This window comes from Myiozetetes cayanensis, unplaced genomic scaffold (genome assembly GCF_022539395.1).
Source record: "Myiozetetes cayanensis isolate MyiCay16 unplaced genomic scaffold, myiCay2020 scf31, whole genome shotgun sequence".
NCBI classification, from domain to species: Eukaryota; Metazoa; Chordata; class Aves; order Passeriformes; family Tyrannidae; genus Myiozetetes; species Myiozetetes cayanensis.
Window position 1 is genome coordinate 5,530,538 of NW_026087533.1, and position 26,582 is coordinate 5,557,119.

At 65.0% G+C, this 26,582-nt stretch overlaps 1 protein-coding gene across 4 annotated transcripts; it reads right to left on the reverse strand.

Annotated features, from left to right (window-relative positions):
• Nucleotides 1–25,528, reverse strand: DLGAP3 (DLG associated protein 3). Of its 4 annotated transcripts, none has more exons than XM_050326435.1 (12): nt 25,375–25,528; nt 10,826–10,909; nt 7,113–8,193; nt 5,977–6,179; nt 5,446–5,512; nt 5,094–5,328; nt 4,285–4,625; nt 4,093–4,178; nt 2,934–3,358; nt 2,545–2,636; nt 2,204–2,347; nt 1–1,976 (listed from the first exon to the last, which is right to left on the reverse strand). In XM_050326435.1, the coding sequence occupies exons 3-12, from the start codon at nt 8,133–8,135 to the stop codon at nt 1,758–1,760; spliced, it is 2,835 nt and encodes a 944-aa protein (XP_050182392.1). In that variant the 5' UTR covers nt 8,136–8,193; nt 10,826–10,909; nt 25,375–25,528; the 3' UTR covers nt 1–1,757. The 4 variants fall into 4 exon arrangements, with proteins under 4 accessions (XP_050182392.1, XP_050182389.1, XP_050182391.1 ...); XM_050326432.1 differs by having other exon boundaries at nt 5,446–5,560; XM_050326434.1 differs by lacking the exon at nt 25,375–25,528 and adding an exon at nt 20,549–20,730 and having other exon boundaries at nt 5,446–5,560.
• Between the last annotated feature and the right edge of the window lie 1,054 nt (nt 25,529–26,582).

Genomic DNA, 26,582 nt, shown 5'->3' on the forward strand with positions numbered 1-26,582 from the left:
TGAAAGGCGAGCCCGGCGCCGGCCGTGTCCCCGCGGGGAGGCGGCTGCTGGCCCGGAGTAACCAAAGTCATCTTTATTAATTGCGGCGGTTCGTTACAATAAAAAGGGAGCCACGTGTCACGGTCACTGCACGGCGCTGGCCGGGCCGGGGGGCCCTTCCCAGGCACATCCCTAAATCCGGGGTGCAGGGGGAGCAGGGTGGGGAAGGGCTTCGGGTGGCTGGGTGGGCGCTGCTGTCACGGAGGTGTTTAGCACCGAGGGACCCCAGCGAGGCGTCCTGCTGCTCGGCCCCGGCCCCCCCAGCTGCCTCCAGCCCCACCGCCCTGACCGAGGGCATGGGGGAGGTTTGGCCCTGGGTTTCAGGAGCTACCTGGAACCCACCGGCCCTGCCTCGGGGGTGGCTGGTGATGCTGCGTGGGGCTGCTGGCATGGCAAGGGACACGGGTCGGGCACAGGATGCTTGGAGAAGGCCTGGGAATGGGGATAAAGACAGGGATGGGGCAGATGCAGCTTCATGCCCCACCACACTGCTCTGCCCTGCAGGGGACCACTGGGGGCTCCCCCCACCCTGTCCCAGGCCCTGTGCACAGCGATGGAGGAGCTGGGAGCAGCCACATCCCGGGGTGTCCCTTGGCCCCGGGGGGCACCAGGTACATGACAGCCCCATCTTGGGCTGTCCCATCCTGCAGGGCACCGGGAGCTCGGGGAGAAGGAGTGACCTGCCAGGGGGATCTCTAGCAGCCCCACACTCAAGGGGCAGCTGCTGGCCATGTCCACGCTCCCGTCCCAGCCAGTGGTGCCAAACCCAGCTGTGGTCCCTGGCACCACAGGTAGGAACAGGCTGCAGGCAGATCTCCACTGCTACCGCCTCACCCACACACCAGGGAAGGGTCTCCCACCGGCAGAGAGGCACAGGGGGCTGTGTTCCCTGTCCCTGGCTACTGCCACACTGCAGAGGTGCTCCCAGACTCCAGGATGGCAGGAGGGAAGGCGGGACAGATGAGGGATGGGCTGAGCGGGAAGGGGAGAAGCGCGTGGCGATGCTCCGTGCGAGGGAAGCAGGGTGGCTCGCCGTGACCGGGGGTCTCTGCTGCACTGGTCCGTCCCACCAGGCAGGACACAGCGCTGGTCACGTGTAGTTTCTGGTTTATTCCTTGGGTTATATTTATATATGTATATAGGGAAGGGAGCCCTGGGTCCCCGCCACACCTGAGCCGCAGGTGGGGGGAGCAGCGAGGGGACCTCTTTGTCCCTGCCGTGTCCCAGCGGGGCTGGGCAGCAGGGCTGGGGGGCTCTGGCCGAGCAGGGGCTGGGGGTCCATCCCTGCCGCACACCGGGGGATTGCACTGAGTACAGAGAGGCGGGGGGGGCCTGCCTGCAGCCCCCTCCCCTCCAGCCCGGCGGGGTCGGGCACTGAGGGTCACCTCTCTTTGGGTGGGGATGCAGAGGGGGTGTGCAGAAGGGCTGGGGAGTGGGAAGGGGACAGAGAGCTGGGACACAGCCCCAGGGAGGGCAGAGGGAGGGAGAGCCCCGGACCCCAGGAGAGGCTGGCAGGGGCATGCGGGCAGGGCGGGGGCAAGGGGACGGGGCAGAACCGGGCTTGCGTTCACCCGCCGTCGGATCCACGAAAGGTCTAAGATAGAAAAGAGAGAAGCTGTGAGTGGGGCCAAGAGCTGCCCCAGGGTGTCCCCGCGGCCCCCCATCACAGTGAGCTACGGCCGCGCCGTGCAGTCCGGGTAGAAAAGCGGAGGCTGCGGTCACAGCCGGGTCTGTGCCTCGGGGATGTAGATCTCGATGCTGTCCGCGCTCTCGGTGGCCGAGCTCTGGCGGAAGGACGCGGCCCTCTTGGCTGCCAGGAGCCGCTTGCGGGCCTCCTGCCGCTGCCGGTCCACCGAGTCCAGGGAGCGCTCCTTCACCGGGTGCACCTTGGAGCGCGGCGGCTTCTTTGGTATCGGGGGAGGCACCTTCTTCTCCTCCTGCACAGACAACACGGGCTTCAGGCTGGCACCTGCCGGGACTGGGCATCCCCAGCGGACCCGGTACAGCCGGTGCCAGTGCACAGCAGTGCCGTGGGTGCCAAAGCCATGGTGAGGGGCCCCACAGGCCCTCCTAAATTGTGCCCAAGTTACAAGGCAGGACTGCAAGGAGGAGAAGGGAGGGAGAAGTGACAGGACAAGTGCCAGTGGCAGAGCCCTGCCCTTACCTTGGGCTCCACAATCTTCCACCCGTTGGCCTTGAGCTGCTGGAGCTCTGCAAACTTCATGCTGACGTCCTCAATGGAGAGCTGCAGGAGGTCCCAGAATCCGGCCAGGTCTTGGAAGGTGGGCACAGGGAATGCGTTGGGATCCTGTGGGGACAGAGGGACAGAGTCTTAACCACGCCCACCTGTGGGACATCAAGGTTGGCTGTGTGGCCATCCCACCCCCTAGTGCTGGGAGGAGCTCTTTGTCCATCTCTCCTCCATGCTGGTACAAAATCTGTTTTCCACTGAATGAGATCCCCCACCCTCCACAGCTGACCCACAGCACCACTGCCCACACTCACCATGTTCTGCTGGCAGAGGCGGTAGAACTGCTGCACCTTCTGGGACATGAGGAGCTGGGCACTGCCCACCGCGCTCCGGATCTTCTCCAGGACTGGGGGGAGAGCAGACACTCAGCACTCCCGGGGGGCACAGAGACTCTCCCCTGTGCACTGGGGACCTGCACCCCCCAGGTAGTGGGACACCATGAGCAGCTCAGACCCCTCCAACACATGCCATGTCTCCTCCCTCCTCCAGACCCCTCTAGCCCCAGAGGGTTTCCCCACGTGTCTTACCCTCACCCAATCTCTTCAACCACAGCAGGGGAGATGTTTTAAGGCAGGACTGTGACTGTGCCCCTCAGCTCTACAGAACCCCCAGTCCCTCTCAACCCTGCAGCCCCCTGACTCACTCTCCTCAGGCAGGTCATAGTCCTCGGCCTCCCTCTCCATCTGCTGGCACCAGCCCTCCATCTTCTCCACCTCCGCCTGCAGCAGTTTGATGAACCACTCGCCGTCGCGGTGGCAGGGGGAGGCGCGGCCGGAGTCGGGGAGGCTGCGGGAGCCCCGCTCGATCCAGGCGTCCCGCCGGGGCACCTCCACCGTGTCGTACTGCAGCTGGTAATCCTCCCGGTACGCCCACTGCCCCTGCGTGTGCACCGTCTTGTACACGGCGTACTGCCGGCCCGACTCGGGCTCCGACGAGTGCCGCTGGAACGGCCGCCCGAACTGCAGGGCCTTGTCCTCGGTGGCCACGGCCAGGCCGGTGAAGCCCTCCAGCTCCAGGTCCGCCTGCACGCCCGCCGTCACGCTGTTGGAGCGCTTGAACCGCGCCCGCCTGCGGAGAGCGAGACTGGGTGGGGACCCTCACAGCCACGAGGGACCCTCACGGCCACGGGGGACCCTCACGGCCAGAGGGGGTGTCCCCGCTGTCCCATTCCCCCCGTGGGTACTGTGGTGGGCAGGAGCAGGGTGAGGGATGCCCACAGGTAGGATGGGGCTGGGGATGCCTGTCTGGATCCCGGAGCACTCGGGGCCCCTGGGGACAACCCAGAGCAGCTGCAACCCGCCAGTCCCTCATCTCCCCTGCTCTTAGCCCGTTTCCATGGCTACCGGCGCTGGACCGAGGATGGAGAGGAGCCTGCACGGGCTGCGTGGGCACGATGCCTGAGCTCCGCTCCCGCAGGCCATGCAGGTCCTGGCACACCTGGCATTCCCACCCCAGCCAAAATGTCATGGTTAGCTGCAGAAACGCCCAAAGGTTCATCTGCACCTGGCCCGGGCTCAAAACCCACGGCCGAGCCCAATGGAGGAGAGCTGGCACAGGGTGGGAACAGGGCAGACCCTTCCCTGGGCAGCAGCAAGGGCAAAGGGGAGGCCAGATTCTGCCCCAGATGGGGGCAGCTGGTGTGGGATGGGGATGGTACTGAGATCTGGGGGTCTCAGCCAGAGGGGAGAGGGAAAAGATGCTGTGGGGCAGTGGTGGTATGTGGAGCTCAGGGAGCCCGTGGGGACCCAGTGCCCCTGTGCAGTGAGCATGGCAGGTCTCACCCCAGTCCAGCCATGCAATACCTTTTGTCCTCCTCCACCTGCACCCCGATGGAGTGGAACTCCCTCTGGCTCCGGCTCTCCGTGTCTGAGTCTGAAACGGCCTCAACCTGGCGAGGGGCAGAGGGAGAGCGCTGGAGAGCAGCCCCACTTGCAGCATGAGGCTCAGCATCGCCCACGCCCCTCGGGCAGCCCACGGGGAGGAGCGGAGCCCACCTGGACGCCGATGGACGGGCGCCACTTCCGCTGCCTTGCCAAGCTCCGCAACTCCTCCCGGCCGGGAATGGCCTTGATGATGAGGGTGGAGGGCTTGGGAGCGGCGCGGGGCTGCACCGGGGGCAGGTCCAGGGCCACGGCCGTCACCTTGGAGCTCTCCAGGCTCTCGGCAGAGTTGCAGCGGGCCGTGGCGTCCTTGGACCAGGCAGGGCCGCGGGAAACTTCGCTGGGCAGGTAACTCTCGTGGGTGGACTCGGTGCTGCTCTGCGCCGTGACAGAGATGAGGGGTTTGGCTTTGGTTCCTGGAGGGATGGGAGGTGGAGCTTTTCTGTAACTGAAGGCTGTTGTGGGAGAGGCGCAGGATGAAAAGGCACGTGAAAACACAGAAACTTGCTCATTTTCCGCCACAAACAGGGGCCCCAGGGAATGGTGCCCACCTCCTCCCACAGCACAGGGCTCTCGGCCCCACAAGGTTTGCCCCTCAGCTGGCTGAGATCCAGGCTGGAGCTCAGAGGGGCTGTTTGGCCACTTTTGAGGGTCAGAAACCACCCCAGACCCATGCTGGCCACACTGCTGCACCACCCCAGAAATGGAGGGAAGGAGGGGATGGTAAATGGGTGCTGGGGACACTGAGCAGCCCCCTGACTGGGACTGAACCACAAACAGGATGCTCACGCCCTGTGCCATGGGCTGCAGGGGACCAGGGAGCAGGGGGGCAGCAGCAGCCCTTGGCAGGTGCCCAGGTGAACAGGCAGGGAGATGTGGGGGTCCCTCACGTGGCTGAGCCCGCACCACCCCCCGGGACTCACAAGTGCTGGGCTTCAGGATGCTGCTGGTGATGGGCGGCCCGGGGGGGGCCGACATGGAGAAGAGCGAGAGGCATTCGTCGTCCTGGGAGCATCCCGCCTGGATGGCCCGCAGGTAGCTGTGGCTCCGCATGCGGAAGCAGCCGGGCAGGTCCAGCGCCTCCACGGCCTGCGACTCCACCTCGCCGAAAACCGACTCGCACACGGCCTCAAACTGGTGGTTGAGCTCGTCGTTGATCTGGGGAGAGCGGCAGGTGAGGCTGGGAGTGGCGAGCCGGGGCAGGAGGTGCTCAGAGGGGCATCCACCACCCTCCTGCCCCATCCTGCCCCGCGGCACCCGTGCCACAGGACCTACCTGGCCGGTGGTGAAGGAGCGCCCGTAGCTCTGTCCCCGCGGGAGCATTCGCGGTGGCGTGCAGCAGCTGGGACAGTTACAGATATATGAATCAGAATAGTGCCTACTTGCAAACCTAATGAGAGACAGTGGGAACAGAAGGGATGGCACCAAAAGCAACACATTCCAGCAGAGCACTTGGAAACCCAGCTGCAGAGATGCTCCCGCCAGCCACCGCTGCTACCTGCCCCAAAAACTGTCACCCAGTGAGCCCGGAGCGCATCCCAGCCATCCCCTTTGAACGTGCCTCTTCTCCCCACGCTCTGCACGTGGCTGCAGCTGCAGGACCCCCCAAAGCCCAGCACAGCCGTGTCCCCCGCAGTGCCCTGACAGCGCAGACAGGGCTCAGTGTTGCCACACTGGGAGCATGGCAGTGAGCGGGGACGGTGCCATGAGCAGGGATGATGCCACTCATCCTCCCGGGGAGCCCCAGCCTGTGGCCCCGCTGCTGCCTGCAGTGCTGGGATGGGGCTGGGAGGCGACAGCCCTTACTTGGTCCTGGCCTGGTCGGCGCTGGAGGAGCGGCGGTAGCTGTCTCGCCGCGTGGCCGCCCTGGGCAGCACTTTGGAGCTGATGTCGGAGTCGGCGCTGTCCTCGTCGCCCATGGCCTTGATGTAGCTGCCGCTGCGCATCCGCCGGCACGGGATCTCCCCGTCCTTGCCCGCTGGGTACCCGCTCCACTCGTCCTGTGGCACCTGGAGCAGGAGGCGAGCATGGGAGGACGCGGTGGCCGGGGTCCCGCAGGCGGGACACAGAGCCGAGCCACGTGCCAGCCCACGCCCATCCCAAATCCAGCAATGTGCCCACCTCCCGTGCCCTCCCCACACACCCCAGAGCTGCATGGACAGACCCCAGGGGCTCTGACCCCTGGTAAGGCCCTTAAATCCAGGAGAGGTGATCCCTCCTGACAGCCACAGCTCCCCGTTCCCAAAACGCGGGGCAGCCGCAGCTCCCACCTCGCGGCCCCTCTGGCGGGAGCGTCTGGGCCAAATCCCACCCATGCCAGCGCAGCGCCCGCCTGACGTAGCAGGCACCAGTCCCACCACGTGAGCTGACGCCAGCACCACCAGCACCACGGGGTCCTTACCGGGCTGTGACAGGGGGACGGTGTCCCCCGGGGCGCGCGGGGAGGGCGGTGGGGCCGACACCCTGCCCCGGTGCCCCCGCTGCCAGCAGAGATGGGCCCCAGCCACCCCCACCCCCAGCCCACACGGCATTGCTGCTCCCTGTCTCCTTCCCCCGGGAAAGGGAGACAAGAGTTAATTAGTTTTTAATTGGAAGGGGGGTGACCTAGAAGGGTGACAAGGCAGGCGGTGGCACTGAGCCAGGCGCACAGGCAAGATAAAAGCCATGAGGAGCGAGTGGGTGCAGGGTTGCTGGTGGCCCCGAGCTGACAGAGCTGGTCTGACCCCAAATCCAGCTTGCACGGGGCAGGAGGCAGCACATGGGCTTCGAGGGGACAGCAGGGACCGGCGCAGGACCCTGGGGGATGCGACACAAGCGCTGGGGACACAGAGCAGAGCTGGAGCATCCCCACAGCATCCCGAGCTGCTGGATGGAGGATCCCAGCCCCGGCTCGTCCCAAGGCACCATCAGCCACAGTCCCCTCGCCCTGCCTGGCCCCTCACCTGCAGGTACTGGTAAGCTCGGTCTTTGGCCTTTGCTTCCTGAAGCATCAAGGTCTTCTCGGTGCCACCAGCGCTGGGATAGGCTTCCCGGGCCTGGCTGACGGTCATGGTGTGCCAGGCGCTCCTCTTGAGCGTCTGGCCGTCCAGAGACATGGACATGCCGGCACAGGCCAGGCATTTTCCTTCCCCGCCGCCCTTTAGACTCTTCAAGGTCAAGTCTCTGAAGGCACTTTCGGGAGCGTCCACGCAGTACTGGGTGCCCTGGTCGGCGGCGTGCCGGCCGGACACCATGTAGCTGCTGTCGCTGTCCAGGTTGTCGTCGGAGCTCCACCAGCCCAACATCTTGGACCGGTGCCGGGAGTCCACCTTGCGGTCCTTGCTCTTGCTGCGCTTGCCGTGGCGGGACTGGTGGTGGTGGTGGTGATGGTGGTGGTGGTGGTGGTGGTGGTAGCCGTCCCCGCGGCCGTCCATCTTGGCGCCGTTGTAGTCCCGCTTGGCCGGCGCCTCCAGGGAGTGGGACTTGGCGAAGAGCTTCTGGACGGAGTGGACGAGGTGGCGGATGCGGCTGGGGCTCTCGCTGCGGGGCTCGGCGCCGCCGGCCCGCGGGTACTGCAGCGTGTGGAAGCCGTCGTGGTGCAGCGGCAGCTGCTTCTCGAACTGGTCCAGCAGCGTGGGGGGCAGGCGGTTGATCTTGCTGGAGGGGTGGGCGGTCGCCATGCATTCGTCGCAGGAGTCGTAGGGCTGCTGCGCGTGGTGCATCCTCGGGAAGGTGCTGCTGGCGCTGGCGGAGGGCGGCTCGCTCAGGGGCCCGCCCGGGCACTCGCTGGCCGCGCCGGGGCTCCGCGCCGGGCAGTAGGGATGCTCCAGGGAACACGGCTCGCTGGGGCTGAGCAGGTAGGGCGGCCGGCCCTCGGGGCCGTGCGGGATGTAGTCGGCGGGACGCTCGCAGTCCTCGGGGATGCAGCGGCAGCGGTGGCCGGAGGAGGGCTGTGTCTGGCTACGCTCCCCATGGTAGCCCTTCATGGTGTCAGCATCCTGCCCGTAGCCTCGGCATCCTGCAGGGTTGTCCCTGCAGGCTCATCTGTGGGGACAGGGACAGGCACAGCGTGAAGCTCCCCTCTGCACCTCACCACCAGCAAAACATCGGGGCTGGCCCAAAGCAATGAACTGAGGGGACTGGGAAGCTCCCAGGGTGGGATTCGGCCCTGGCTGAGCCCCTGTGAAGTGATAGAAGGGGGGCACAGTGCTGGGGCTCGGTACCCGGGGTTACCCCCAACTCAGCTTCTTGGAGGGGACAGGGTAAGGAGCAGGCACTGACAGCAGTGATGCAGGCAGCAGGGCCTGCAGACGGTGAGGAAGGACATGCTGCCATCAGCAGATCCTTGTTTTCTTCTCCAACACCAAATATTATGAAGTGTTTCTCCATTAGGAGAACGGTTCTGGCTGAGTTTTTCAGCCGCTGCGATTCACAGCCCCGCTAATGAGCTGCCGCGGGGCGGGGGGGGCCACGCTCTGATGGCTCCATCCATCCTATCCTCCCCTCATGGAGCATCCAAATGGAGACCCACAACTCTGACCCCTCTACCTGCCACACCCCCGGGCAGGGGGCCAGCAGCAGAGGTGGCTGTGCTGTGTGTGGGGCAGCCCCACACTGAAACAGGAGCAGGGATGGCATCGAGCCAGGCTGAGCCCGTGCCAGCCGCCGGAGCCGCCTGCACCCATGGAGGTTTGTGTTCCTTACGGTCCCTCAAAGGCTCTGCCTTTGGTTTGACTGTAAATGAGGAAATTACTTATTCTCCAGAGCATCTCAGCTAATTAACAGGCATAGTTAATGCTCTTGTTATCATATTTGGGCAGGGTGCTGTGGGCAGCACGTCTCCGAGACTGGCTGCGGGGCAAGGTGACTGTGGGACGTTCCCTGCAGCACAAGGGGTGTGTTAGACCACAGGGACTGGACATGAGGGACACTGGGAGGGTCAGGGCAGTGTGGGAGGGGGTTGTGTGCCCCGAGGAGCCCCGGAGGACAGAGCAGCTGGGGGTCCCCAGCGGGTGTGGGGATGAGCAGTGATGGCACATTGGCCATGAAGGGCAGACCGGGCCCTGCTAAGCCACTGGCACCACCTTCCTTCCCAGCTCCGGGGCTGGATGCTCCATCCTGCACGGCTCCCCACCCTCACCATTGTGCTCCTGCTCTAACGAGGCTCCCTAATTGCTGTGTCTGAAGGGAAGGAGGCTGCAGCTGCTATAGAAGAGGCCTCTCCCCTCCCGGGAGAGCTGCTGCGAGGAGCGGGAGCAGCAGGGTGGGATGGAGCTGCCTCCCTGCCCGGGGATCCAGCAGCAGGATGGACGGACGGACAGACAGACAGGCAGACAGGCTCCCAGCCCGGCCCTGCCTCTGCGAGCTGAGCTATCATCTCCTCCTCGGGGAGGGAACGCTCAGCTGATCCAAATATTGCTGCTGCAGCGGGAAGAAGGAGTCAAAATATCTGCGGAGCCCGTCACCACGAGCCTGCCGGGCTTTTGTGCTCGGCAGGTGCAGGAATTCAGCAGCGCCGGAACGCGCCGGAGAGGCAGCGCCGCGGCTCCCCCGCAGCTGCCGAGCGATGGCAGCAGATGGGGCCGTGCCACGGCGAGGGATGCACTTCCCAGCTCACCAGAGCCATGCCAGCACCTGTGTCCTGCCCAGGGAACAGCCGGTCCCCCCCGTGGGCACCCTGGGGATGGGGAAGGGCTCAGGAGAGATCCTGAGGGGCTCAGCACAGGCAGCACAGCCTGTCCCTGTGTCCCAGTGGGGATGGCCACACACAGAGGATGGGAGAAGCCTCCAAGCCTGCTCCTCTGCTCTGTCCCAGGAGGGCACTGAGGGCAGGAGGCTGGCACATGGAGCTGGGGGAGCTGGACTGAGCTTGGCTCATGGGCTGAGGGCTGAGAGCTGGAGCCGTGTCCCACCAAAGGCCATTCCACTGCTCAGCTCTGGGGACAGAAGGATTTGTGCCACCAAACCACAGACTCAAATCAGGGGGGAAAAACCCAGCCCGGCTGAATTTTGTGCCATTTAACACCGGGGTAATTACCACCAGTGGGAACCTACCACCCACACAATTATGTGCTAGGATAAACTGGAAGAACATAATTACCATTACAAATAACTCACTCCTTGCCTTTATTGCTTCCAGAGCCTCGAGAAACTCCCACCGGCCACTCCTCATTGCCACCCTCCCTCTGAAATGTCTCCCTGCCTGCAGGTCAGCACAGGGAGGACAGGGACTTGTAGTCCCCATGTGCTCTGAGCCACCCCAAAATTCATCCTCCTGCTTTATTTCCCACAGGAGCACTTGGCAGAGGCGGTTCCACTTCCCAGCATCCGCCCCATGAGATCCCTGCCTTGGAGGCAGCTCTGTGCCGAGGCCCAGGGCTGTGAGGATTCAGGGCAGCCCCAGCAGGAGCCTGAGCTTCCCTGGGACCCTGTGGCACCCGGGCTCTGTCCAGCTCTGGGAGCACCAGTGGGGAGGTGACAGGACAGCAAATCCCCAGCACGATGGCTGTGTCTGGCAAACTGCCCTGGGGCAGGGCAAGACTGGGTTTGCCAAGGTTTCCTGGTCAAACCCCGAGAGCTGGGGTTGATGGCCCCACACTCAAGGGGGTCCTGGCCCCTCGCCCTTCCCAAGCAGCCCCTGGCAGGGGCAGCAGGGGGGTCCTGGCCCGTCACTCACCGCCCGGCGCTCAGGGGGATGCTGTCCTCATGGCCCCGGCCGGCAGCGGCTCCTCCACGCTGGGTGTCCCGGGGGCAGCAGGCTCTGCGGGAGGAACACGAGGGGGATGAAACCCGGGGAGGAAGAGCCAGGATGTCCCTCCCCAGAACCCGCCTGACCCACCTCCCTGTGTGTTCTTTATCAGCCCAGCCTTCCCTCCTCCCCTGAGGCCGCCCCACACCAGTGCTGCCTGCACCAGCGGTGACAGGGACAGCTCTGCACGGCCACGGCCACGTGTTTCACCCAGTTTAGCCCAAAAACCATCCCCAGCCCCATCCTGTTATGCAATTCCCTGCCAGCGGGTGCCGGAGCTGGCCCAGCGGCCACCTCGCCATCGACTTTGATTTGCTCCAGATCCAGCCTCACACTCCACAAAGCCTCCTCCCGCCACCCCAGCCTTCCAGCGTCAGCAAAGGGACTTTTTTTCCAGCCTCCAGCCCAGGAGAGGCGCGAGCTCGGCCCGTTCTGCTCGGTAAATTAGCGCCAGGTTCTGCCAGCACAGGTCCTGCTGGGGACCTTTATGGCTTGGGATGAAAGCAGGAGAGAACAAACACGCAGCGTGAGCGCCCGGCACCACGAGCTGGAGCCTGGGAAAAAAATAAAACAAAGTGCTTTTCCCACTTAGGGGCTGAACAAATTTGATCTACGGTCGTCGGAAGAAAATAAATATGGAATACCGCCAGGTCGCTTTCCACCGCGCTTTTAATCTATTTACTCTTTCCCAATTCATTGTAAGTGAGCAGGATTGTGGAAAGCAAACATTTTATTTTATTACTAATTGCTCTGTTATTTTATGAGGCTGAATTAGTAAAATTTACTCAGCCTGGAGGAAAAGAAAAGTGGGGCTTAGTAAGAGATCAGCTAATTTAGCACAGGAAGGGGAAAGGAAAGGGGAAGGGGGAAGGGGAAGGGAAAGAGGAAAGGAGTGTGAGCAAGATGCAAATGTCACAGCAAACGTGCTCGATGCGATCAGGAAATCAAACCCAGTTACTGTTAATAAAAGCAAACAGAGTGGCTGCAGGTGGGCACTGCCCACAGAGGGCTCTGAGGGGCCGGATCCAACTGGGCACTGCTGGAAAGAAGGGATGAGGCAAGATTTTTAAAAAGTCATGAAAGACAAACAGCAGCTGAATAATTGCCAGTGTGAGGGGAGGCAGAAGCGTTTACCATGGCCTCTGAGAAGGGCTGGCAGCGTTGTGCTGCCCAGCACCCCGACAGAGCTGGGGCTCTGGCATCCCGAGTCAGGGCATCTCCTCTGGCTCAGCCCTGCCCTGGCACGTCCCTCCTCACTGAGTACAGGTGCTTCCCAGCACCAAACCCGAACCCACGGTGCCCCAGGGCTCCAGCCCAGCGTGGCCGCCCCGTTCAGCACGCTGGGAGGCTGAGGACAGGCCGTTCGATGGGCCGGGCACGTTATTAAGCACATGATTAATTTTGGCACCAGCCCCAGCTGCCTGACAGCTCCTTCTCAGGGCTGGGAGAGCGAGCGCGAGAGGTGCTGCCTCTGCTGATGCAGCGGTTGGTGGGATGAGAAATCCTGCAATGCAGCACTGCTTCTTAATGAGCCATTTGTCTTTGAGTCTTCTTCACTCATTACCATGCCGGGAGAGGGATGGGAGTTGCCCCAAGTCCCCATCTGAGCAATTACTCGTGGAGCAGAGCGAGGAAATACGGCCACGGCGTGCCCAGCTGCCAGGGATCCCGGCCCAGGCACTGGGACTCCCCAGCACAACACCAGTGCCTCTGGCTGCTGCCACCACGGGGGGAGCAGGACCCCCTGCCCTGCACAGCACACACAGCCCAGAGCCACCCAGCTGGACACCCTGGTCCCCAGAGCCGGTTCCCTGGGACAGGAGCCACGCTGCTGTGACAGGGTGTGTGAGGGAGCCGGAGCATCCTGGAGCTGGCAAGGCAAAGCCAGCAGAAGTTGGCTGAGAAGGAAAGAGGTGGCACAGGGAATGGGCCATGGCAGTGTCCCTGCATGGGTGCAGGCAGGGAGGGGTGAGATGCCCCACAGCACAGGCACCTCCATCCCCCTCAGCCCCACAGTGATGCTCATCCTGCCCACGGGAGCCAGGTCATGGCACACAGGGAGCCAGAGGTGGGACCTCACAACCAGAGCAGCAGCAGAGCAGCTGACTGAGTCAGGAAACCACACTGGAGGGACCCCCAGGCCAGGTGGGGCCCTGGGGACCCCCGACCATGCCAGCTGGCACAGGGTTCGTGGGCGCTGCCCGCACGGATGAGCAGCATCACCGGAGATGCCCACGGACAGCTCCCCTCCCATAGACACACTCGACAGCTGCCTGCACTGCCTGGGGCAGCAGCAGCCAGCACGGTGCTCTGGTGCCCTCCAGGGCTGGGTGGAAAGCGGGGACGTGCAGGTGACCCCAGGGAGCCCAGCAGGACGGGGAGCCCAACAGCCTGATGTTCACCTGCAGCAAAGGGAAGGGACAAACAGGGGCACCCTCCAAAGCCTCTTTGGTGAGCGGGGGGCAGCACGGCCTTGGCGCTGAGTGTGGCAGTGGTGACAATCTCTGGCCGTCCCCTGCCCATCCCTGCCAAGCCCCCAGGGTGGGCTAGCCCTTCCATCCCCAGTCTGCACCCCCAAGGCTGTGCCAGGGCTCTCACCTGCTGCCAGCACTGCTCCTCATCCTGCTCTCCCCAGCACGTGGCACCTCCCTCTCCAACCTCAAATAACACCCATCCCAACTGGTTCCCTTTGCAACACCATCCCGTCCCACGGCTCTTCCCGCAGGGCCCAGGGTTTCCAGGAACAGCCAGGAAGCAGTGGCAGCCCTGTGGCAGCCGGGGTGCTCCGGGCCATCAGTCCCATTCCCAGGCTGAATCCCCTGGGGCCAGGGCTGGGATGAGCACACAGCCAGCCCGAGGCGTGGCACAGCCCAGCTTGCCAGTAGAGGACCCAAACTGCCGCCTTAATGGATGGGCTTAATTTGCAAAGCTGATGAAAACCTAAATATTTAAATACATAATTCTGCACAAATGCTCTTAGCGCAGGGATGGAGCGAGGGGGGGGGCACGGCTGGCGGGTGAGGATGTGGCAGGGATGGGGACACTCTGGGGGGACCACGTGGATCACCTGGGCACTGGCACCCCATTCACACACAGCCTCAACCCTGCAGGCTGCAGCACCCACGGAGCAGGTGCCGTGGGCTGCCCTACGAGGGGTGCTCTGCCTCAGGCATCCCAGTCCTTCTCCACCACCAGAAGTGTCCCACAGGGAGACGTGGGGATAAGGGAGCGTGGTCCAAGCCTGGGAGCTGTGAAGGGCAGCAGGATGGGCCCCCGTGGAGATTACACCACCGACATTCCTGCTACAACAGCTTAGAGATAAAAGAGATTTGCAGGATTTACCAGCAATACAAATGGAATATTTAATTTTAGCTGCAGGGGAGGAGTGGGGGCACGACCTGGGGGCGTGTGGAGGTGGGCCCGGGGCTGTCCTGCCTTTGGGGAGGCATTTCCAGCTCTTGGGAGAAAACTGATCCCAGGGCTGTCCCTGGGGCCTGGGGGGACCAGGCTGTGCCATGACAGTGGGACCGGGTTGCCCAACCTGCCCCTAATCCCACCAGCCCCTCTCCTGCACTGCCCAGCCTCTGCCAGCACATGGGACCTCCTGTGGGATCATCCCTGGATGAGCCACATGAGTGGCCCCAGTGCCAGGGATGCTTTGGGAGGACTCAGGAGGGGCCCTGGCCCCACACACCATCCACAGGCCAGCCCTGAGCCGATGTGGGGCTTCCTCACCGTGCTCCCCTCTGCCCTGACAAGTGTGTCCCCAGCAAGGCTGTTCCTGGGCAGGGATGTGCCTGGCTGAGGCCATTTGCCAGCCAGGGCATGGACTGTGCAGGGAATGGGGCTGGAGGCAGCAGGGGCCAGCCAGCCCCGAGCCCAGCACGGGGGTCCCCACGGTGTCCCCGAGCCAGGTGCCCGTCCTGCCTCACCTCTCGGTGGCCACACTGGCGCAGGTGCCGCTGTGGGGCGGGCTGGGGGAGGATGGCAGAAGATGAATGAGGGAGTCGGGAGGCTAATGGCATTGTCTGGAAAGTAGGTCGTGTGCTGAGCAAAAAGATATTTATATCAAAGCTCGTTCCCCCGCAGAAGCTCCCGAGCCGGGTGCAGGCAGCACCACGAGCCTGTGGCCACGGCCCTGGTACCCCATGACTCCCCACACCCCCACAGCACCCCCTGCCCAGCCCCACACCCAGCTCTGCCACGCTGGGCACTCGCTGGCCCCGGGACTGCCCCGCTCAAGGGGGCCAGAGGTAAAGTCACCCCAATGGAACGGGAGCCACGGCAGCTCTTTGCCTTTTGCTGACCTGGCTGCAGGTGCCGGCTGGCACTGGGCTATTTTTATTTTAATGCAACCCTTGCCAAGGTGTGACAGTGCCCTGGATGCTCCTGAGATGGGCACAGTCAGCCCAGGATGCCCACGGCGGGTCCTGCTCAGCCCAGCCCGGTGCCAGCTGTGGCACCATGGCCCCTCTCCCTGCAACCAGCCCTGGCCACGTTCCTCACATCCTGCGTCACTCCTGTCCTGAGCTTCAGCCACAGCTCAGCCTTGTTGCAAAGCTCAGCCACCTCCTTTCCTGCTGGGATGAGACCTGTGCTCCAGGCCCCCTCCCTCATGCCTCCAACCTTCCCAGAAAAGCCAAGGGATCATCCCAGTGAGCCCAGACGGAGCCAAGAGGTTTTGACCCCTCTGGCCGCGCTGCCCCAATGGTTGCAGACACAATCCACCCACCCAGCCCCGCTCTCCTGTCCCCATCCCCATCCCCATCCCACACCTGGCAGCCTGGGATCTGGCACGGGAGCAGGTTCATTTCCCGTCATAGCTGTGTCGGCTGAATTTACAGCCTGGCTCCAAGTTATTAATAATAATGGCCTCACTCTTAAGTAGGGCTTTTCATCTGCCTCGCAGCCCTTTCCAGAGGACGTCTGCAGCATTATCACCATTTTATTCTCGTTTCAGTGGGCACAAGAGTGAGATGGAGAAGGGGCAGCCGTGCCGGGCAGCTAAGGGGGGGTGTGGAGTGCGTGGTCCTGTGGGGAGCACGGCCACGAGCCCCCCTGGGAGGCTGGAATGCCGAGGCCGGGCGGATGCGGCCGCGGTGTGAGGCTCCTGCCGGCCGTGCCGTGGTGATTTACACCGGCAGCGAGCCCAGGCCCTGCCGCACGGATAAATCCACTCCAGGCAGCAATAAACCAGCATCACCGCATCGGTAATCCCAGCGCTCCCACCGCTGGGACAGATCCAGGGGCAACGCGCCTGTGCCGATAAATCCCGGTTCTGTGTCAGCAGGGAGGTCCCTGGGGGGGGGGTAAATTCCCAGCACAGCCGTGGCCGGAGGGGTGGGTGCCACTAGAAAGCCATGAGAGGTGCCAAGGGAGACCCAGGCACAGCACACCAGCCTGGGGATGGATCCAGCACATGGGATTGCAGCAGCCACGTGGGACTGGGGACATCCCCGAAACGCCCCCCACGTGTCCCCCCGTGGTGCCCACCGGCCCTGGGTACCTCCGGTGTGTCCCTGCCGTGTGCCACAGCGGGGCTCGATGGGCAGATTTATTCCCCTGTAAAAGAGCTTTGATCCGAAGTTATTTTTTGTTTACTAGCAACAAGGTATTGTAAATACATCTTTGCCGATAATTATAGAGTCTGGGCGCACACCTTAATCTCCATAAAATATCAGATGCTACAATTTGCCTGATTTAATGAGATCGGAGGCTGATAAGCCGCTGAGGTAAGCTGTAAACCTGGGGGGGAGGAGGGAAATGATTGCAAATGTGCTAAACCACCCTCGTCCTCCTCCTCCTCCTCCTCCTCCTGCTGCTGCTGCCACGTGCCCAGCCCGGGAGCGTGTGCCCAGAGCCGTAGCCCCCTGCCCAGCTCCCGGGGTGGGCCCGGGCTGTGCCGCAGCAGCTTCACGCAGGGATGGGCATTTAGGGCAAACAGAGCTTTTTATACAATTTACCTCATTAAAACTCCAAGAGCCGAGCGCGGCACCGGGCTGCGGCCAGGGGCTGTGCCTCGGCACACTCTGCGTCCCGTGGGCCCCGTGCCGTGCGGGGGGGTCAGCACAGCCCTGGTGCCAGGCTGTGGCACAGGCAGGTCCATGTGCTGGCCGTGGGCACAGCCGTGTGCCGGTGGAGGGGCGAGAACGGGGTCCCAGGGGGTGCGGGGGCACGGCCGGGCTGCCCGGGCAGGTGTGCACGCTGACGGATGCACACGTGTCCATGCGTGTCCATGCGTGTCCATGCGTGTCCAGGCGTGTCCAGGCATGCACAGCCCTGCCTGGCATCACCAACCATGCCAAGGATAAGCTGGTGTGGGGGGCTCGTGCTGGAAGGGGCATGAAGGGGCTGCACACCCTGCGTGTGTACAGCCGTGCTCTCACCGTGTCCCTCCCGCACACAGGGGTCTGTGGGGTCCCAGGTGCCCGGGGTGGGGGTCCCCCTCCTGCAGGGATGGGGGGGCCCTGCCTGGAAAGCAGGAGGCTCCTCCCGGTAACGAGCAGCACCGTTTCCACAGCAACCTTAAAGGCCCACAGCTGATGCCTCACTAACGGCCTGGCTGGTGCCGTTCCTGGGGGACACTGAGCCCGTCCCCCTGCCCGTCACCCCGACCTTGAGCACAGCACCCTGTCCCCCCACCCACCAGCCCTCAATCCATGTCCCCCAGCTGGTGCCTGGGCTCACCCACAGCCCTCCCTCTGCACTGAGACTCCCAAAAAACCACAGGCCCTTTGCACCAAGAGTGACAGGACCCCCCCAAACCACCCCTGTTCCCACCTGGACAGTGCAAGGAGCTGGCGGTGACCTACAAACGTCAGGCTGACGGGTTAATTAATTTCCCTCTTCCTTAGGCCGCTATCAGATGGAATCAGACGTCACCTGAGACTGTTAATTGGGCTAATTATTCCAGTTTCAGATTTTAAATAATTAGTTACTGTTGACTCCAGTCTGACTTCCGCAATTTTCTAAAAAGGTCAAATGGTTCCTAGCTCCCAAAACCCCAGAGATGGGGTGGAGGGGCTGAGCCAGGGGCCAAGTGCACCGAGACCCCTGTGCCAGCTGGGGACACTGGGGACAGCACAGTCCCCACCAGTGCCATGGTGGGAACATGCCTGGTGCTCACACTGAGCTGGAAGGAGAGGGACGTCCTCTGCCTCCATGGCAGTGGAAGGAAATCAGGAGAGAGAAGGGCAGATGGAAGTGCAGGGTGAAGGGAAGGGCTTGGGAAGGAGCCCCTTCCTCCATCCCTACCCCAACATGGTGACACCTGCCTCAGGCTGAGCTCCCTGGGCAGACCGAGCCACAGCACTCCCCAGCAACCCCCCTGGTACCTCATCCCTCCTGGTTTGACTCCCAGGGGGGAATCTCAGCCTGGTGTTTTCAGCACCTGTGATTTTCCCACAGGGTCTCCCAGCTGTTGGGCACCGAGACACAGTTCTGGGCACGGGGCAGGAGCGTGGGCACACGGGAGGCACCTGCCCTGCCAAGGGTGATGGTGGCCAAAGCCATGCCTTGGTGCCCATGGGCTCCCCACAGGGACCACCCACTGCCCACCCCGGGCATGGCAGAGGGACAAGCAGAACCAGCTCATCCCCAGGCTCATCCCCTCAGGAACGCCACGCTTCCTCCCAGCCTCATCCCCGCTATTAATAGCCTTCACTAGCCTCCTCGGGAGCCATTTGCATATTTGATTGCAACTCCGGGGCGGGGCAGGGCCCTTCAATCAGCCGCTCCCGCAGTCTCATTTGCATGGGTTGACATTTTGTTCTGGGAGCGGTGACACCGGCACCACGGTTGGGGACACGGCTCCGGGGGGCTGAGGTGGGCACGGTGTCCCCAGCCAGCAGTGACACCCGGGGCACTTCACATCAGCCACCCTGTGCCCACCCAGGAGCGCCAAGCAGGGCTGGCAGCCCCTCTTTGGCTGTCCCGAACCCGGCAGGGCCTGACGGAGCCTCGGTGGCCAATGTGCCCCCGAGCTTTGGTGGTCCGTGTCCCCAGGTGCCCTGCTCTGCCCTGCCCCTCTCTCCAGCCCGACTCCCGTCCAACCTGCCCGTCGGGACGATCAGCAGCGCCCGGTGGCGGGCAGGGTGTGCCCAGCCCGGCAGGCAGGGGTGGGGTGGCGGGCACGCCTGGGGGGTGGCAGGGCGTGGGGGACAGGGCGTGGGGTGACAGGCACAGCCGAGGGTGCCTGCCCGTCCGCCAGCCCTGTCTGGAGCTGCCGCACATCAAAGGCCGAGGGCAGGGCGGGACGTACCCGGGGGAGCGGGGGCACCCCGAGCCCCGGCGCGCCCGTGGGCACCCCCGGGGGGACGGGGGTCGGGACACGCCGCGGTGCCCGTTGGGCCGTTCGGACTCCGCGTGGGGACGAGGGGACATCGGCGGGTGATCAGCACCGCGGACAGCGCCAGCGCCACCGTGGCCAGCGCCAGCACGGCCGCCGAGGCCACCACTGCCACCGTCATGCCACCATCGCTGTCACTATCGCCACCACTGCCACGGCATCGCCGCCACCACGGCCACCACTGTAAACTGCCACCATGACCACCACTGTCACAGCCACCGCTGCCACCACGGCCACCACGGCTACCGCTGCCTCCCACAGCCTGGAAACGAGTGTCACAGACAGCCACCCTGCAGCCCCACCAGCAGCCCCACTCGCAGCCCCAGGCCAAGGATGCTCCAGACAGCAGCAGGAGGAGCAGGGCGGCTCCAGGGCCCCGGGCAGGCACAGCCGGGAGCTGAGTCCCGGGACGGCCTCGCTTCCCCCGGCTCTTGGCATTGCTTGGTGGGAAAAAACAACCCGGGGAGAGGCCTGGGTTGGACTCTGAGGATGACAGGGATGGGGAGAGGGCTCTGCTGCTTCCCTCCCTCCTGCCTCAGTTTCCCCTCCCAGAAAACACAGCGGAGAACACAGGCTTGTGTCATGGAGAGGCAGGGTGGTGGGGGAAGCCACGGGGAGGTGCAGAGGGACCCAACTGCCACTGTGACTGTGCCAAGGAGCAAACTGAAGACAGGCAGGGCTCGAAGCACAGATGTCGGCACCGGCTGTGCCGCTCCTCGGCAGCGGGGCCGTCTGGCAGGCGGAGCCGGAGCTCCCCGGCTCCCTCCAGGGGCCGACACACAGACACTTGGGGGGACCCCGTCCCTCGCACATGTGGAGCTGCAGCACTGCCCTGCTCCCCACCCCCCAGTGCAGCCCCCAGCCCCCACCCTCAGCACACACCCCCAATGCACACAGCCCCCGGCCCCCAACCCCGGTGCACACCCACCCACCGCACACAGCCCCCGGCCCAGCAGGCACAGCCCCCTAGGCCAGCTCTGCAGGGAACAGGAGCAGAGACCTCGGGGCTGGGAGCTCCCCATCCCGGCTGGGTGAGCTCCCCGGCTGTGCCGAGGCTTGCCTGGGCGAGGGCTGGCCGGGAGCCACACGCTGCACTCCCGGCACATCAGGGAGGAGGACTCGGCCAGGAAAGGGTTAGAGCTGGGGGCTGCCCGGGGGCTCCCGCTCTGCCCGGGATGGGGGGTGCTCTCCGAACCGGCACCGCTGGCCACAAATCGGGGCTCTCCCGACACTGGGGCTCTGCAAGGCACGGACCCCCCTGCAGGGGCCAGGCCCGCTCCCCTCCCACCCACCGCCCCACTCACCCTGCCGCCGCTGCTAAGCCATGAAGTTGCCGGCCTGGGCTGGGCGGGACGGACGCGGCACAGCGGCTGGATTCCCTCCGCTCCTGAGAAACCCCTGCGGGCTGCCCATGCCGCGGCCAGGCCGCTCGGCGAGGCCGGAGGCGTCCCCCGGGGTCAGGGCCACCCACGGCAGCGGCGGCGGCGGCCACGCTCCCGGCGCCGGCACCGGCACCTTCCAGCCGGCGAGAGGCGGTGGCGGAGCCGTCGCCCCCGCGCGCTGGGGACACACCCACGCGCGCTCCCCGGCGCGCTCGGCCACCCCCGCGCACCGACAGCACCCCCGGGAAGGGGCTGCCCACGCCGGCAGCGCCGCACGCCCACGCACCGCCCCGCACGCACCGCCCCGCCGCATCACCCGTGCCGGCGGACGGGCACGCAGCCCCGCGCGGCCGGACGGACACACAGACACGCAGCCCCCACGCGTGGATGGCGCACGGACACGCAGCCCTGCACGCCGAGGGATGGACGGTCACACAGCCCGGCACACCAGGACGGACGTGCAGCCCCGCGTGCCTGGATGGACACACGGACACACAGCCCTGCACACCCAGATGGACACACGGCCCTGCACACCCAGATGGACACACAGCCACGTGCCCCCGGCTGCTCCAGCACCACGGCAGAGCTGTGCACCCACCCCCCCGCTGCTCCCACCCACAGCGTCCCACGCACCCCCACCCACGCACTCCTCTGCACCCACAGGCACCCACGTGCAGCCCTCGCCCTCGTCAGCTCCCCACACACTCACACCCACGGGCACCTGCTGCAGTTCCCCCACCGTGGGACTGTCCCCAACGTCCCCTGACCCAGAGAGGGCCCAAGGGAGCCCGGGGCAAATGCTTGTTGTGGCACAAAACATGAAACACAGAGACCATCCCTCAGTTCAGCTGCGCTGGTGACACCAACAGCACCACCCTGGGCTGCATCAACCACCACAGGGTCTCACCTCAACCTCCCAGCTGGGGACACCAACCACAGCAGGGACAGCCACCTCCAAGACACACAGCATCTCCCCAGTAACAACCAGGTCACTGCTCCCAAACCAAGTGGCCAAGGACCCCCAGTGCCACCACAGCTCCTCCAGCCCCTTGGGAGACAAGGGGTGCCCAGGGCCAAGGCCGCAGTGCCAGGGATGGGACACTGACAGGTGCCATCACACCAGGATGGGACATGGCACCTGACATGGCACCCCCACACACCCACGGACAGGCTGTTCTCCCCCTCCGCTCTGCCCACCAAAAACTTCAGCTGATTCCCAGCCCAAATGGCTCCCAGTCCTGCAGCAGGAGAGGCCGGGGGGGCGGCGAGGCCCCATCACTGCTCTCTGCCTGGAGCTGCCGGTTTAAGGCCAACCAGACTCCTGGTGAAACGCTGAGCGCTGGCAACCACGCCGCAAACATCTGCTCTTCCAACGGCATCGTGATTCACAGGCTATTAATTGGGGCTTGGCAGCGCTGGGAACTGTTTGCATCCCCTGGCTTCGCTCAGAGCCACAACTCGCTGCCGCCGAGGTCTGGGTGCCGGGGACGGAGCCAAACCCGGCAATGCATCGGCCGCAGTGGAGCCACCCCGGGTCCAGAGTGGGGCACAGTGCCCAGCTCCCGCACCAGCCGCACGGACACCCGGGAGTGGTGCAGGGTGAGCCCAGGAGCACGGCAGCAGTGCCTGGTGCTTGGCAGGAGCTGCCAGAGCTGCCGGCACAGCCCCTCTGCCTGCCAGACCCGGGCGGCAGCGGGCAGGCTGCCTGCTTCGGTGTGGTGGGCCCTGGTGATGCTCTGCATCCTGCCCCAACACCACTGGGTTTCCACAGGGTCTCCCAGCTGCCTCCACACGCGGCACGGAGGGGTCACTCCCCCAGGCACCAGCTTCGAGGGGAGACGTGGAGCAGACCCTGCTCGGGAAGCACCAGACAAAGACTGCGAGGAGCCTCCAACGACAGCCAAGAGGAATCTGAATTCAGAAGCTGATTAGAAACCATGTCATGGCTCCTTCCCGCTCCAGCATTTGGGGAGGAGTGAGCTGGGGGCCGATGTGGAAAATCTAATTAGGATTGAGGGCAGGTTGCAGAGGCGCTGACACGGGCGCTGCGGGGGGCACAGCCGCTCACGGGAGGGGGACATCGCGTGCTGCAGAACCCACAGCCCAATGGAAACGGGGAAAGTACAAATTAATTCTCCTTAGTCTGATGGGCACTCGCTCCACTGGCACATGCCACGGCAGCGGGCAGAGAGCAGCCCGGCCTCCCCACAGCTCAGCCATGCTGGTCCAGCCTTCTCTGTCCCCCTGTGGGTGACACCCTGGGGATGAGCTGCTGGGCAGGGCAGAGGGAGCAGAAGGGGCTCAGTTCTGCTTAGTTTGGACAAGGTGAGTGTGGATCACCGAGCTCAGCCTGCCCCCTCCATGGCTCTTGGGGTGGGCCCCCTGTGCTGCTGCTCGTAGATGGGCTGGGCATCACAGGGCCATGGAGACAGCCACGATGTGGAGGCCACTTTGTCAGCACAGGCTTTACACCCAGTTCTCAGGGATGGCAAAGCCCCGAGGTTGCACTGAAAGGGCCCTGTACAGGGTCCACAGCACCGGCACCGCTCTGCACATCCCCCTCCCCTCGCCTTCCCCCAGCACCTGCCGTGCCCTGTGCCACCTTCACCACCTTCACCATAGGGATGTCCTGCCCCCTGCAAGGAGGGGAGCTGATCCCTCCACCCAGCCCATCCTCAGGGGGTCCCCTGGGACACGTCTGGCCGCGCCCCCCGCCCACCCTGCGAGTCCCCCGCTGCTGGCACGTCTCCCTGCTATTCTTAGCTCTCCAGCGCTGCGCCCTCCCGGCAGTGGCACCGTATATTACTATTATCGCTGGCTGCCAACGTCTTGGAGCAGCAGCCAGGCCCGTGATGGGGCTTCCACACCCCTGGTGACCTGTGATTCGGTCCCTGCCGGTCTCTGGTCTTCAACAGGCTATTTCAGGAAATCCAATTTGATGGGCAGAAGGAGCACAAGCCACACGTTCAGCCCCTGCGCCGGATCCAGGCTCCTCACGTCACCACTCAGATCCAGATTTTAGCTTCACCCGTGATGGCAGTAAGGGCCAAGAGTCACCTTTGGCTCCAGATCCAAATTTCTGGCTGGGTGGGATCCAGGATTTTGGATCAGCTTGCTGGAGAGATGCGAGCGGCTGCAAAACCTGGATCTGGAGCCCCAACCCCCACAGCAGCAGCACCACCTGGGCACGAGGCCTGATCCTGCCCCCGTGAGTGGGCAGAGCTGGGGAGACGCACAGCAGCACAGCCACCAGCCGCCTGCACGGGCTCTGTGTCCCGCAGGGCCTGGCGTGGCTCTGCCTTTGAGCTAGTGATGGGGAGGCCGAGGGAAGGGCCCCCACCAGGGACCCCCAGCCTGGGCTGCCCGACACTCTCTGTTCCTCTCATGCCTCGCCCAGGCTCCTGGGAAAGCTCAGCACCAACTCACTCGCCCAGGCTGGATGGGGACACCACAGTTGTGTCACCCTGTTCCCTGCAGCAGGAATGCCCAGAGCCGGTCCTGGTGCCCAGGCTCGGTGGCACAACAGTGCCCAAGGCAGCCCCAAACATGGCGCATGCCTGTGTTCCCTCTCTCCACTGCTCTCACCACCCCCACGGCCAAGAGGGGTCCCTCTGGCTCAGATGCTCCACGGTCACTTTGATGGCTATTTTGCATTCCCAGCCCTGCTGGCGCTGGAATAAGGCTTTGAAAGGGCTGACATGCTCCTTCCAGACGTGCTCATCTCCTCGTGGCCTTCCCCCTGCTCCATCGGTCCTGGAGGGCCCGGAGCCGTGGATGCACACGTGGGGACAGAGGGAGCACGGGGGTGAGGAACTGAGATAGACAAAGACCGACATCCATTTCCTGGAGCAGAATCTGCGCTGCTGGCTGGATCCTGCCCCGACTTACACCGAGGGAGGCCACCTGCTCCAACGGGGACAGCCAGCACACACCAGCCCAGCTCTGTCCCCTCCTGCCTGGGGACCCACCGTGGGCAGCACAGCCCTGCACCCCCCGAGGGAGGTGACACGCGGGGCTGGATGTCACGGGATAGAGAGAGACCAGCGGTCCCAGCGCCAACTTGCTCTGCAGGTTTGGCACAGGATGGAGGGACCAGACCGGCTCCTCCAACAAAACCCAACCGTCCGGGGGAAGGAAGGCGCCGGGAGGAGGGAGATCCCAGAGCCTGGCCCCGGAGCTCTCCCTGCCCGCCAGGCTGGGTTGGACCATGGCGCCTGGATGCGCGGTGATGGCACCGCTCGGCTCGTGCCCCGCGCCAGCTCCCACCACCCGGCCGGGCACGGCCCTGGCATCCAGCACCGCCCCCCGGCAGGATGGGGAGGGGGAGCCCACCGGGCTGGGGAGGGGTCCTGGGCTGCCCCGAGCCCCCTGCTGTGGGAGAGCGCAGGATGGCTGCCGTCGCCTTTCAGGGAGAAGCTGGAGGGGCTGCGGGCTGTGGCCCCTTCCCCGAAGCCTCGGGCAGCAGGAGGTGGGGATGCCCGCACCCCTTCTCCCGCACCCACCGGGGGATCCTGGCCGAGCTCAGCAAAACCTTCCCGGCCATCCCACGTTTCCCCCCCGGCTCCATCCCGAGCCATCCCCCGGTTCTCCCGGGAAACCCTCTCTGCGGGGCTAGATGGGTCCGCAGGCGACACGTCCCGTCCCCGCGGGGCCGGTCCCGCCCTGCCCCGGAGCCCCGCAGCGCAGAGCCCCTCGCCCGCGCCGGGCACCGCAGCCCCCCGGGACCGGGGCGGCCCCGCCGCTCTTACCCCGCTCCCGCCGCCTACATCCTCCGGCGGCTCCCGGGCGGCTCCCCGACGGCCCGGCGCGGCCGCCCCCGGCCCGGCTGGTCCCGGCCCGGCTCGGTTGGGCTCGGCTGGTCCCGGCTCGGCCCGGGCCGGCGCCCCGCGGGCGGCAGCATGCGAGTGGCGGCGGCCCCGCAGTGCAGCGCGGGCGGGCGCGGAGCGGCGGGAGCGGAGCGGGGCGGCCGCGGCAGCGCCAAGACACGGCGGTGGATTTTCCCCGGGAGCCAGAGCGGGCGGCGGCGGCGCAAAATGGCTCCGGTGCGGCTCTGCCGCCGCCTCCCGGCGCCCCCGGGACCCCCGGGGGGAGGGAGCGGGGGGAGCCGCCCGTGGGGCCGGGGAGCTGCCGCCGGAGGGGCGTGCGGGGTGGGCTCTGCCCCGCGGAGCCGGGCTGGCACCGGGACAGGAGGGACCCACCAGTGGGCATCCCCTGGAGCACCCCACGGCACTGAGACAGGGGGGACCCACTCGTGGGCATCACCTGGGGCATCCCGGGACGGCAGGGGACTGTCACCCATCCCTGCCCATGGCCACAAAACCTGCCTGGAAGGGGATGGGGTGCTGGGACAGCCCTGGGGTGTCGGGATATCCCTGGGGTGCTGTGGTAGCCTCAGGGTGTCAGGACAGCCCCAGGGTGCCAGGATAGCCCTGAGGGCCAAGATAGCCCTGGGGTAGCAGGACAACCTCGGGGTGCCAGCACAGCCCCAGGGAGCTGGGCCAGCCCTGGGCAGAGTGCAGCCCTGGGGCCCAGCCTTCCCCCAGCAGATCGGGGGCTGCCTGCCCGCTGAGCCCCTGGCACCACACCCTGTAATTTGATAATAATCATAATAATAATAATTACGGCGTGCGTGGGCTGGCAGTGCAGGAACAATAACCTGGGTAACGCCTTGCTGCGTGGTGGCAGGAGCAGCGCTGTGGCACATGCCCTGCCCTGCTGCCGTGCTGGCCCTGGAACCCCCTGGCACCCTGTGTGGGAGCCCCTGCCCAGCATGTGGGGTGACAAGGCCCAAGCACGTGTCCTGCACGGGTTTTTAGGCAGTCGTGTCCATGTCCCAGCGCTGTGGTCCTTGGCCAGGCTGGCCACGTCCCCAGGCCCTGAACAGGACACCCTGCCAGAACCAGAGCTTGGGCAGCCCCCATTCCTGGTATGCAAAGAGCTCCCCAAAAGTCCTGCT

What these genes read in the sequence shown, in the direction of transcription:
- DLGAP3 (XM_050326432.1), bottom strand. Translation starts at nt 8,135, where the DNA reads ATGAAGGGCTACCATGGGGAGCGTAGCCAGACACAGCCCTCCTCCGGC. An exon ending in GCTCCTTCACCACCGGCCAG is followed by an intron (nt 5,329 to 5,445) that starts GTAGGTCCTGTG and finishes CGCTCTCCCCAG; the next exon opens with ATCAACGACGAGCTCAACCA. An exon ending in CAGGTGGAGGAGGACAAAAG is followed by an intron (nt 3,359 to 4,092) that starts GTATTGCATGGC and finishes CGCTCTCCGCAG; the next exon opens with GCGGGCGCGGTTCAAGCGCT.